Raw genomic sequence first — 11,634 nt, 5'->3', positions numbered from 1 at the left:
CGGGGCATCTGCTCCTCCCGTACCCGGCGGCTTCCTCCCGCCGCGGGGAGGGGAGGGGAGGGAGGAGACCAGCGACCGTCTCCCATCGGCATGGCATACCGGCCGCCGCCGGCAGAGTATTATCCCACGCCGGCGTCAACAGGGCCGCTCGGTACGCACACACAACAGCCCCGGGCAGGGCCGGAGTGCGTACCGGCCCTTTGGCTCCGACCCATAGCCCGCGGCCAGCGTGACGTCATCGGGGGCTCTGCGTCTTCTTGGCTTCCGCGAACCCGAGGGCGCAGTGGCCAGTTGCGCTTCAAGAGGCTCGCGGAAGGGTTCCAAGGAGCGACCTGACTCTTCACTCAGGTAAGCAGTGTCCTTGCTACAACAGCCGCCTCGAGCAAAGTCCAAGTGTCGTGGTTACTAGCGCTTCTACATGTAAGTTTCTGGTATGCCGAGGCATATCTCTGAATCCACTGAGGAGGTACCCGACAAAACTATCGCTCGGGTTCCAAACGTTTAAAGCTCACACGTCCCCTGGTCTGACCGCGAGCTGTAAGCCGGACGGAGGTCGTGCCGGTCCGTTTTCACCCACAGACGCTGCATGGTTCGAGCCTGACGTACCGCCGTTGTTCCGCAGACACATCAATCACCATGTGGAAGCTGTTGACTGTTGTTCTGCTGGTGGCGGCCGCACAGGCCAAGGAGCAGAGGTCCAGCTCGTACGACACGGCCGACTCGTACCAGCAGAGCTCCTACTACCCGGCTCCCGAGTACGGAAACAGACACGCACACTGTCTGAGTTTCCCTTCGCTCACTGTCTCTGAACCACTGTCTCAAAGCCTCCCCTTGATCGCTGTTTCTGAGCCTTTCCCTCTTGAACACTATCTCTGAGCCTCCTCACGCACGGTCTCTGAGCCTCCATTCGGTCACCGTCTCTGAGCCCTTCTCCCTCGCTCGTTGTCTATGAGCCTTCCTTGCTCACCGTCTCTGAGCCTCCCTCGTTTACCGTCTCTGAACCTCCCTCCTTTTGCACACTATCCCTGAGCCCCCTTCGCGCAGTGTCTCCGATCCTCTCCTCCTTTGTCGTCCCTGAACTTCCCCCTCTCTCAAACTGTCAGCCCCTGGTCGTTTCATTTCGACCACTGGACCGCTCCGTCATAGTTTTTAATTGTCAATTCAGGATCAAAAGCTTAGCAGCACTGCGTGTTATCAATATGTTGCGTGGTTGCATGCTGTTAATGCCCATGTCTTTTCGCTTTGCTGATACTTTATCTACGGTAGTTACATTTTGACGACTCTGTATGTGGTTCACATTTTTTTGCTCGAGCTCACAACAAAGGCCAAACTCATGCAAACTTTCCACCAGATAAGTAGCCTCGCTAATTCAATAATCAACTATACCTGCCGAAATACAAGTCGCAACGCTTACCGTAATGCAACTGCTGGTAGAAGTGATTATTGTTTCATATGTTGACATAGCTGTCTTCCCTTTCTCTAGGTATGACGGATATAGCAAACCCGGTATCAGCCTATTCAACACTGACCTCGGTAAGTAACACAGTGCATATGACAAGTGGCATTTCACAGGCTTTGCTTTCGAATGTCTTCGCCGTCTCGAGTGGTGCTAATAGAGTGAAACCAGTGAGTTTTGTCAACAGCTTCCAAGCATTGCGATATTTACGTACAAGCCATTGTGTTGACTTTTGTGTGTTGTGTTGTTTCCTCGTAAAACGTTTCTCTTCTTACAGAATATTCACTAGATAGATGGGCTGATGTTTGCCGACGATAAAGCTACCCAATGCTTTATATAAACGAGCTGCATTCAAATCAGTCGTAAACAATAAAGACCGTTCAGCCGTATCAACGGTGCACGGCACATTGCAGCCACCTGTCCTTTACACCTCTCGTTGGTACCTGTTCATTAAACTCTCGCAGTCACCACTCACCTGTTCGTTACACTACTCGCATTCACCTGTCCATTACACCTTTTGCAGTCGTCTGACCTTTCTTTCTCTCTGCAGAGGGCTGGATCAACCTGGGTCTGAACGTGCTCATCCTGGTGCTCATCGGCTTCGTGGCATTCACCATCAGCGCGTCCGTGGGTAGCGTAATCGAGAACGCCGACGAGCGGCACTTCAACCTCGGCGGCATGGACGTGGTCGGCACCATCGAGCGCCTGCAGAAACTCTACGACAGCGTGGTGGCCAAGCAGGCCTAGAAGACCCCCAGCCGCCCTGGATCATAAATGACACTGTTGTTACGTGGGAAGATGAGGAGTGTGATCAGCCAGCTTAGTCTTGGCATTGTTATTTTGTTTTGTCAATCTGTACACGGTGGCCCAGCCGCTCAATGTCACGCATACGGGTATCCGGGGCATTGTCAATATCATCCCTTTGTTGACGCACTGTCAGGGAGAAAGGAGCACTGAAATGTTGTGTAACTTACTGTGTACGTGCTATGCGCGATTTGATAATATATTTGTTTGCTATTTTGGGCTGTGTCAAAAGTCAATCCAGCTTGAGAAATCACCATGGACATTTAACAAAATGGCATAACACGTATTCCTTTTGATTATTAGCAAATGAGGCTACGCAGAAGTTCTCAACAATCTGATGGGTATTCGTCGAGTTGTTCCACGTCGTGATAATGCAATCACATTCAAGGTTCCTCAGATAAACATACATACACATAAAAGGGATGTTCTCTGACGCGTTTGTCAAGACACAGAACCATGAATTATCAGAACCTTCATTCCTAATCTGCCCCAAGTAACCTACGAAACCTGATCATGATCAAAAGAACCATTCTCAATTTGTGCGTAAAATCCAGCATGCGCGTATAAGGCAGTGGACAACCATTCATGATTCAACGTGATATTTCAGCCATTCTATCGATTGCAGAGGTGAAAATATATTCCCTCTTTTCAAACTTTTACTGTGAAAATGAATACATTTTAATTGAACCTTGAAGTCTCTCGACATAATGCGTTCCTTCCAATGATTTCGAAAAACCTCTACCTTCGCAAAGCAAATACACGTATATTCGCTACAAGAACTTTTTCAGAATTCTAGCAGAAAACTCTGTTAGAACAGGTCACGGATCAAAAGAGCGAAGAACAATAGCACAATACGCCAATTTTGCACTTTACGAAACAAGTACCTGAAGTGGTCAGGTAAAGGCTACGTGCTCTGTGATTGGAAGGAAAATGATTGTTCTGCCAAAATGACACGTGGGACGAAAGACAATGTTTAGGTAAGCGAGATAACGAGAGATCAGCGGTAAAAATTAAGGAAAAACGTGAGGAAAGCTCGCGCGAATACTCAGCCTGTCAGACGCCACTGTGCACTGTAGAAAAGCTATATTTAGCGTAGATATATCGAGATGTGAAACAACTGTGTAACGAGAGCCGGAATAACAATGGAGCGGAAGCGACAGTGCCAGAAACACAAACTATTTTAGATAAAAGATAGAAACGGGCTTACAGAAAACAACGAAATAATTACGCCAATTAAAGCACAATAAACTTATTTTAGAACGCAAGTAACATTATATAATCTTAAGACAATAACGAAGATAATACGATTTAAATATAATACTAAAAACGAGATCAGAAGGTACTTGAAAAGGAAACAGTATTTGCGCACACGCGACAAAACAATAGCGCACTTGGGCGGAGACGCCGCAACTAAATAATGTGCCGGTGGGCTGCGCGGCACCACAGTACTTCCCCCCCCCCCCCTAAGAGCGGAGCGGGAAAAGATAAAAAAACTCACGAGGGTGGAACACGAAACCGAACGCGGCGACCAGCACGAGTGTACACGGCGTCTCGCTGTGGACGAACAGGCACAGGCGACGGCGGCGACGCGGGAGCCGAGCTCTGGCCCCCAAGACGGCGACCACGACGTGGCGGAGCAGATGGTGGCGGCGCTACGTCAGCACGGTCCGGCTCCGCTGGCGGCGATGATGAAGCGTGCACAGGCGGTGCAGCGCTGGCCAGGCCGGGAAGCGGGGACAGCGCGGCATCGGCGCGGCCCGGCTCCACCGACGGCGATGTGGTTGTACCGGACTGCACGGGGGGCAGGGGCGGTTCGGCATCGGCACCGCCCAGCCCACCCGGCGGCGGTGACTGCGGTAGGTATGCTGGCTTGAGCCGCTCGACCGAGACGGTGTCACTCTTCCCCGACGGCAGCTCCAGCTGGTACCAGCGATCCCATCGTCTGAGGACGCGCAGAGGGCCGATATAAGGCGCCTCCAGAGGGCGGCGCACGCGGTCAACCCGCAGCCAGACGTGTGAACACGTCGAGAGGTCGGTCGGCATGTGCGGCTGGGTCAGTCCATGGTGGCTGCCTTCAGACGGCGAGAGGAAGTCTGTCCTGGCGATTCGGCGGGCCAGCTCCCCGACGGTCGCGGCGGCGCCGTCCGGAGCAGGCTGCCGGTCCACACTTATCCGGGGCTGCAACAGCATGCCCCCGGTGACGGCAGTGAACGGCGCATAGCCAGTCTCATTCATGGCCGCCCGGATGCCCAGGAGGACCACAGGTAGTGCTTGTAACCACTGTTTCTTGCTGGCGATGATGGCCGACTTCAGCGTCCGATGCTGACGCTCCACCATGCCGTTGGTCTTGGGGTGGTACGCCGTTGTCCGCAGGCGGTGAAAGCCGAGGATCTCGGCCAGTTGTCGGAAGAGGGCGGACTCAAACTGAGTACCTCTGTCGGTGACGACGTGCAGCGGCACACCAAACCGGGCCACCCAGACGTCCATGAAGGCGGCTGCGACGGTGGCTGCTGAGATGTCGGCGATAGGGGCCGCCTCCAGCCAGCGGGTGGAACGGTCAACACACGTCAGGAGGTACCGACACGGGGAGGTGAAAGACTCACCGTGAGGGATTGATGGCGGCAGAGGACCGACAATGTCGATGTGGATGGTCTCGAACCTGTCGCTGAGGAGAGAAAACGGAGACGGGACGGTTTTGGTGTGGCGGTGGACCTTACTCGATTGGCAGGAGGAGCACTCGCGTACCCACCGGCGGATACAGCGGTCCATGTCGGGCCAGAAGTAGCGCGACTTGACCAGCTGAAGGGAGGCCTTGACACCAGGATGAGCGAGGCTGTGCACCTGTTCGAACACATGAGTGCGGAGGGGGACTGGGACAAACGGCCTGGGAAGTGTCAGAGTGGTATCACAGAGGACGGTGAGATCAGCTGACAACGAGAAGGGTGTCAGCCGGTCCGAGTAGGCAGCTGTCTCCTGGTCGTCCCTCTGAGCCTCGGCGATGGCGTGCAGGTCGGCGGCGTCCACGGTGGCGGCGTTCACTGACGCTGTAGGCGTGGTGCTCGGTGGCGCGGCAGCCGCCAGCGACTCGGTGGCCGGGTGCGGCGCAGCAGTCACCGGGGTCATGCCAGTGTCGGCGGCGGTGCTGCTGAGCGCAGCAGACGGCGGATCGGGGCGCGCGCGCGCGCGGTCCGGTGCGGCGACAGATGGCCGCTCCGAGCGCGCGCGGGCACCGTCCGGCGCGGCGACCGGTGGCGGCTCGAGGCGTACCGCGCGCGCGGCGACCGGTGCGGCGACCGGAGGCGGCACAGGGCGCGCGCGCGCGCCGTCCGGTACGGTGACCGGAGGCGACTCAGGGCGCGCACCCGCACCGACGGGCGCGGTAGCCGCGCTGCCCAGTGTGGCCAGGAGTGATCCTGTCGGTGGCGAGGTCTCGGAGCTCTGGTCGGGCGGACTGAGGGCGTCGGGGGTCACAGGGCGACTCCAACAGTCAGCGACCACGTTGTCAGCCCCGCGCACGTACTGGACGGAGGAGACGTACTCGGAGATCACGCTCCAGTGCCGCTGCTGACGGTCCGACTTGGCCGTCTGCGGGCTGAGGAACGCGGTGGTGAGCGGCCGGTGGTCAGTGAAGAGCGCGACGACACGACCTTCCAACAGGTGACGGAAGTGAAGCACGGCCAGGTAGGCGGCCAGCAGCTCGCGGTCGTATGTTGAGTATCGCCTCTGCTGGTCGCTGAGCTTCTTGGAGAAGAAGCCGACGGGGACAGGCTGACCGTCCGCGATCTGGTACAGAGCTGCACCGGCTGCCACCTGGGAGCAGTCGGTGACCAGGTGGTAGGTCTCACAGGACGGCAGGTGATGTCGAATGGTGCATGCTGTCTGCAGTGCCTCCTTGATGTCTGTGAAGGCGGCGAGCTCCGTCTCGGTCCACGGGAGGTTGGTGCTCTTCTGGTTGTGCTTCATCAGCTCTGTCAGCGGGTGGACGATCTCGGCGAAGTGTGGGATCATCCGGCGGAAGAACCCGACCATCCCGAGGAATCGGCGGAGTGCTGTGGAGTCCGGTGGAGTCGGCAGATCTGCGATCTCCTCGATCTTGGCGTCTGGCGGCCGGAGCCCCTCGGCGGAGACGGTGTGGCCTAGATAGACCACCTGCGACTTGAAGAAGTCGCACTTGTCCAGCGAGATCCTTAGCCGGTGTCGATGGAGGATGCCGAGGACGGTCTGAAGGTCCTTGTGATGCTGCTCTGCGTCTGGCGAGAAGATCAGGACGTCATCCAGGTAGACGAAGACGCAGCTGACCTGGCGGAACAGCTGGTCCATCACACGCTGGAATGTAGCCCCACTGTTCCGCAGGCCCAGCGGCATGAACACGTATTCGTACGCGCCGAATGGTGTCGTTACAGCCGTCTTCTCCACATCCTGTGGCGACATAGGGATCTGGTGATAGGCTCTCAGCAGGTCCACCTTGGAGAACACACGCATCCCATGGAGACGGGTGCTGATGCTGTGGATGTGTGGCAGCGGGTAGCGGTCTGGCTTGGTCTTGCCGTTCAGCGCGCGGTAGTCCCCTGTCGCTCTCCACATCCCGGGTGTTTTCTTCGGGACCATGTGCAGAGGCGATGCCCAGGGAGAGTTGGACGGTCGGATGATGCCAGCCTCCAGCAGGGTGTCGAACGTCTTCTTGGCAGCTTCCAGCTTGTCCGGCGGGAGTCGTCTCGGACTGGCGAACGTCGGTGGAGAGCTGCCGGTGTCGATGTTGTGGGAGGCTGGAATCGGGCACGCATCAGCTTCTGTTCCCAGTTGCAGCGGCATCAGCAGAGAGGGGAACTGCTGCAGGAGTGTCTGGACCTCCGGTGGTAGACTGTCGCTCTGGTTGACCAGGAAGGCGCCGGGACCGGGGCGGTCGACGGGAGCACCTGGAGAACGGAGGGAGGTCACGGAGTCCAGGAGAGTCTGGGAACCACAGTCAACAAGGAGGTTGTGATGGGCAAGAAAATCATGGCCGAGCAGGGGAGCTGTGACGTCAGCAACAACAAACGACCAGAGGAAAGAACGGCGGAGGGCAGGAATGACGAAGGAGAGCAGTACTTCACCATGCGTTGGGAGAGGCGCTCCACTGGCGGTGGTGATGCGGACAGCTGTCGGCTGCAGGATGGCTCCCTTGACGACGTCCTGAGGCACCAGAGAGACGCCGGCTCCAGTGTCTACGATGAAGTGTAGAGTGCTGGCTCCAGCTTGGGCTGCGACTCGAAAGAGTGGCAGGCCGCGCGTCGCAGTCGCGAGGGCCTGCCCCTCTAGTTTCCCGGACGCTGGGGAGAACCACGCCGGGAGGAGGGCTCCATCTTGGCGTCCCCCTTCTTCGGCCACCGGCACCAGGGCTTGCACGTGCGGGCCTCCTGGCCGAAGTACAGGTGCGCCCTGCAGACTTGTGGTCGCTGGTCTCTGTAGAATGGCTGCAGGCCTCGTGGAGTGGAGCTGGCAGCAGGTAGAGGTCCATCCCGACTGCGGCCACTGGATCGGGCGGCAGGACGATGGTCCCACTGGTGCTGCTGCTGACTGGTCGAGGGCGGCTGAGGCTGGGCAGTTGCTGCTAAGCAGGACGTCTGAAGCAGAGGCATCAGTTCATCGGCCAGCTTGCCCAGCTGGTGGAGCGTGAGGTCCCGCTGGGCTGCGAGGACAGTTCCCACGGTGGGCGGCAGGCTCTGGAGCAACTTGTGTCTCACGAGGTCGTCGCCGACCCCCACCTTGCAGCCAATCTCCTGTAGTTCTCTGACGAAAAGAGAAGGCCGTCCGGTCAGTTGGACCTTGCTGATGAGCTGATCGAATAGCTCAGACCTAGTCCGCTCATAGAGGGAGCACACAGCATCCCGCAGGGTTGCATAGCTGCTCGAACCAAGCACTGATGTGTCAAGCTTGGAGACTGTGGTGGGCGGAAGGGCAGCCAGGACGTGGTAGAACCTGGTGGTGTCGCTGGTAATCTTGGCCAGATGGAATTGGGCCTCCATGATCGCGAACCAGCCCTGGACAGCCGTCTCCATGAAGGCTGGTGGCTTCACTGACACGTGCTGGACAGCACCAGCGGCAGAGTCAGTTGGAGCAGCTGCTGCTGCTGCACCCCCAGTCACAGGGACAACAGTGTCACCGGAGAGGGCACGGCCATCATCAACAGGGTCAGGCATCACGACGAGCAGGTGGGGAGGTCAATCAACAAAACAGACAAAAAAAATGACAACAAAAGCACAGGAAAAGCAGGCAAAACAATCACGTCGGGCAGGTCACCAGTTATGAAGTGGTCAGGTAAAGGCTACGTGCTCTGTGATTGGAAGGAAAATGATTGTTCTGCCAAAATGACACGTGGGACGAAAGACAATGTTTAGGTAAGCGAGATAACGAGAGATCAGCGGTAAAAATTAAGGAAAAACGTGAGGAAAGCTCGCGCGAATACTCAGCCTGTCAGACGCCACTGTGCACTGTAGAAAAGCTATATTTAGCGTAGATATATCGAGATGTGAAACAACTGTGTAACGAGAGCCGGAATAACAATGGAGCGGAAGCGACAGTGCCAGAAACACAAACTATTTTAGATAAAAGATAGAAACGGGCTTACAGAAAACAACGAAATAATTACGCCAATTAAAGCACAATAAACTTATTTTAGAACGCAAGTAACATTATATAATCTTAAGACAATAACGAAGATAATACGATTTAAATATAATACTAAAAACGAGATCAGAAGGTACTTGAAAAGGAAACAGTATTTGCGCACACGCGACAAAACAATAGCGCACTTGGGCGGAGACGCCGCAACTAAATAATGTGCCGGTGGGCTGCGCGGCACCACATACCGATGCATGAGATGCATCATTGACATCATCAGCACTTTAGCCCTCGCCCGTATTGGTGTTTTGCCAGCTGCGAGGGTAATAAGGGAGGGGGGGCTTGCCGTTTCGCCCCTGATCGAGCTAGAGCTTCGAGGAAAAACGAGCGTGTTGCCCGTGACGAGAGGAAGCCGATGATGCCCAATTTTAAGCTCCTGGGTCATTGGTTGACCTTCCAGGTCAGGTCAATGACCCAAACGTCGGAAAAATCGGGAGCTGTTAAAGCGTCGTAAAGTGTGGCTTCTATGGAGTTTTTTTTTCGGGGTGCTAATTACGAATATAATGTTAGTTTTGATCACAGATGATGTCTTCATGCATTTGTGCCATGAATCAGGTCAGGTCAGGTCAACCAATGGGGGTACTGCCGGGTATTCGTAGTAGGTGTCAACCGCCTCTGATAGCTTTGTATCATGTTACGAAGGCACCACAACATACTTTGTAAATGTTCAAATGGTTGCTAAATTCGAATTCAGTTCCAAAAAATATCCTAGAAGCATGCAAAACTCGAAAAAGTGAACCAAGGTCATCAAAGGCCTGACCTGACATTTAGGTGACCTTGACGCCCACCCTAATGCATGGGAGTAACATCATATCACATGTTTGAACGCTTGAAACCTCCAAAAGACTGCAAACGCGCGGCTAATCCGAGCCGACATACTCCGAATCGCGATTCTGACCAAACATAGTTTCGAAAAGTAGGTCACAGTTCAAAGGTCATTTGGGTCAGGGTCATGAAATTTTTCAGATAGGTGTAAAATTGATTAGTGCGAGGGTACGGAAAGTTTCGTCGCGATCGGCCGCTTTTTACGCAAGTTATTCGCGAATAACTGAGGGAGGGGGTCCGTTCGACACTCCACCCCCTCCCGCTCCCTTATACGGGCGAGGGTTAAAGTTTCGTGGCGCTGTTCTCTGTGGTCTTAATTACTCACGCAAATAAGACAGCGCAGTATCCAAATGCCCATTCCGACCACGGCAAAGGTTTGGTGGGCTGTCAATATCTAGGGCAGCATGTATCATCAATAGGTGCCTATCTGATAAGAACTTAATTTGTCCGCAGAATGTTGTAAAGAATTGAAACATTCTGAAAATAGTTAATTTTTGTGAGATATTCAATAATGTCCTGCATTTTTTACGAACTCTGAACATTCAACAATTTTCTCGAACATTAAACATGTGTAATACCTTGGAAAACTTGGACGAGATCTTCTGGAATAGGTATCTAAAAAATTCAATTCCTATAGTTTCCGCTCAACTTAAGCCAGACACCAGCAATTTCAGCAATTATTTTTAATGGAGCCTATTCACCATATCGACATTTATCTGATGGCCCCGATCCCGACACAAGCCCACCGGTCAAAAGCGGACAGTGAGAAGGTTCGGACCCATAGTTTCCGTCGCCTCAATGAACGGGTAATCGATCAAACGCTCTCCCAACTGAACTACTTATACATACAGTCTTACTCCCCATACTCTGAGGATGTCTGGGGTCACCATTTACACGAGCTAACAGTAGATTGTCCCTTTGACTCCGCGACCGGAGACGGCTGACGGACAAGACGGCGTATTGAAGCCCTATCCAGTATCTGCGCGCTATCGCATGCGTGATACGCCTAATACGCAACAACCGATACCAGGCGCGAACAGCAGGTCTGTCGGTGTCGAACATCAAACATGGGGCGCTCAAAGTTCGCAAAAACGCATTAACTGACAAACTTATTCGTTTCAAACCTCGCCCCGCTGGGGCTCCTGTATTTCCCACACCCTGCTGGGGGGGGGGGGGGTCTAACTCGGCTCCTAACTCGGCTCCTGGGCCACGTAGCGAGACACAGTAGACGTTGTTCGAAAGAGCGTTAATAATGACGAAACTATCCAGTCGTTTTTTAGGTCAGGTCAAATGTCATGTCACCAGAGGTCATCGGAGGTCAATTTTCGCCTATTTCGGCAATTTTTGACAAACCGGCGCATAACTTGAAATGAATAGAGCAAGAGCTACAGCACCGCAGAAAAGCGCATTTCACAGCCCTGTTAACGTTCTTTCTGATCAAGCATCCTTGATTTGACAAAAGTTCAACGGTTTAGCCTGCAGGGGTAAAGAAACAGCTGCCAATTTTTTTTTAAACAGTTTTTCTGCAATAACGCTTTACTCAAAGCTTGCACAAGCTTACTTTCGAACACGAGCCGGTAGGTATCGTGTTCCTCTCGTTGAGACGCGTCGAATGAACTATAATTTGACCTTAAAATGTCGGCTTGAAATATTGACCTCAGGTCAAGGTCACTGCCTGATCGGAAAAGTCGTGTTGCATATTAGCCGATCTGTATCGTCGAGCTGAACACAGCCAAAGTATTTCCATCGCTCTAGAATGCCTCTGTCAAAAGTTATTTGCGAAAAACTGTTGAATACCTTTGATGATCTGAAATGATCGAAGGGACATAAGGAGGGTCACGGGTGCAATTTTTCAGTCCGTGTCTCATTTTCACTTGAAACTCGATATT

The 11,634-nt window shown here is 54.0% G+C and overlaps 1 protein-coding gene across 1 annotated transcript; it reads left to right on the top strand.

Moving 5' to 3' along the window:
• Positions 1-272: 272 nt before the first annotated feature.
• Positions 273-2,476, top strand: LOC122375073. Its single transcript, XM_043354229.1, has 4 exons — positions 273-348; positions 623-755; positions 1,484-1,533; positions 2,007-2,476. The coding sequence occupies exons 2-4, from the start codon at positions 637-639 to the stop codon at positions 2,201-2,203; spliced, it is 366 nt and encodes a 121-aa protein (XP_043210164.1). The 5' UTR covers positions 273-348; positions 623-636; the 3' UTR covers positions 2,204-2,476.
• Positions 2,477-11,634: the final 9,158 nt, after the last annotated feature.

This window comes from Amphibalanus amphitrite, unplaced genomic scaffold (assembly GCF_019059575.1).
Source record: "Amphibalanus amphitrite isolate SeventyFive unplaced genomic scaffold, NRLGWU_Aamphi_draft 001769F_arrow, whole genome shotgun sequence".
Taxonomy (NCBI): Eukaryota; Metazoa; Arthropoda; class Thecostraca; order Balanomorpha; family Balanidae; genus Amphibalanus; species Amphibalanus amphitrite.
The sequence above is the reverse complement of the archived record's forward strand: the minus strand, read 5'-3'. Positions and strand labels throughout refer to the sequence as shown.

Bases quoted from the DNA above. Each gene is read 5' to 3' on its own strand.
- LOC122375073 (XM_043354229.1), top strand. From the start codon at position 637: ATGTGGAAGCTGTTGACTGTTGTTCTGCTGGTGGCGGCCGCACAGGCC. The intron at 756-1,483 runs GTACGGAAACAG...CCCTTTCTCTAG, and splicing joins TCCTACTACCCGGCTCCCGA to GTATGACGGATATAGCAAAC. The intron at 1,534-2,006 runs GTAAGTAACACA...TTCTCTCTGCAG, and splicing joins CCTATTCAACACTGACCTCG to AGGGCTGGATCAACCTGGGT.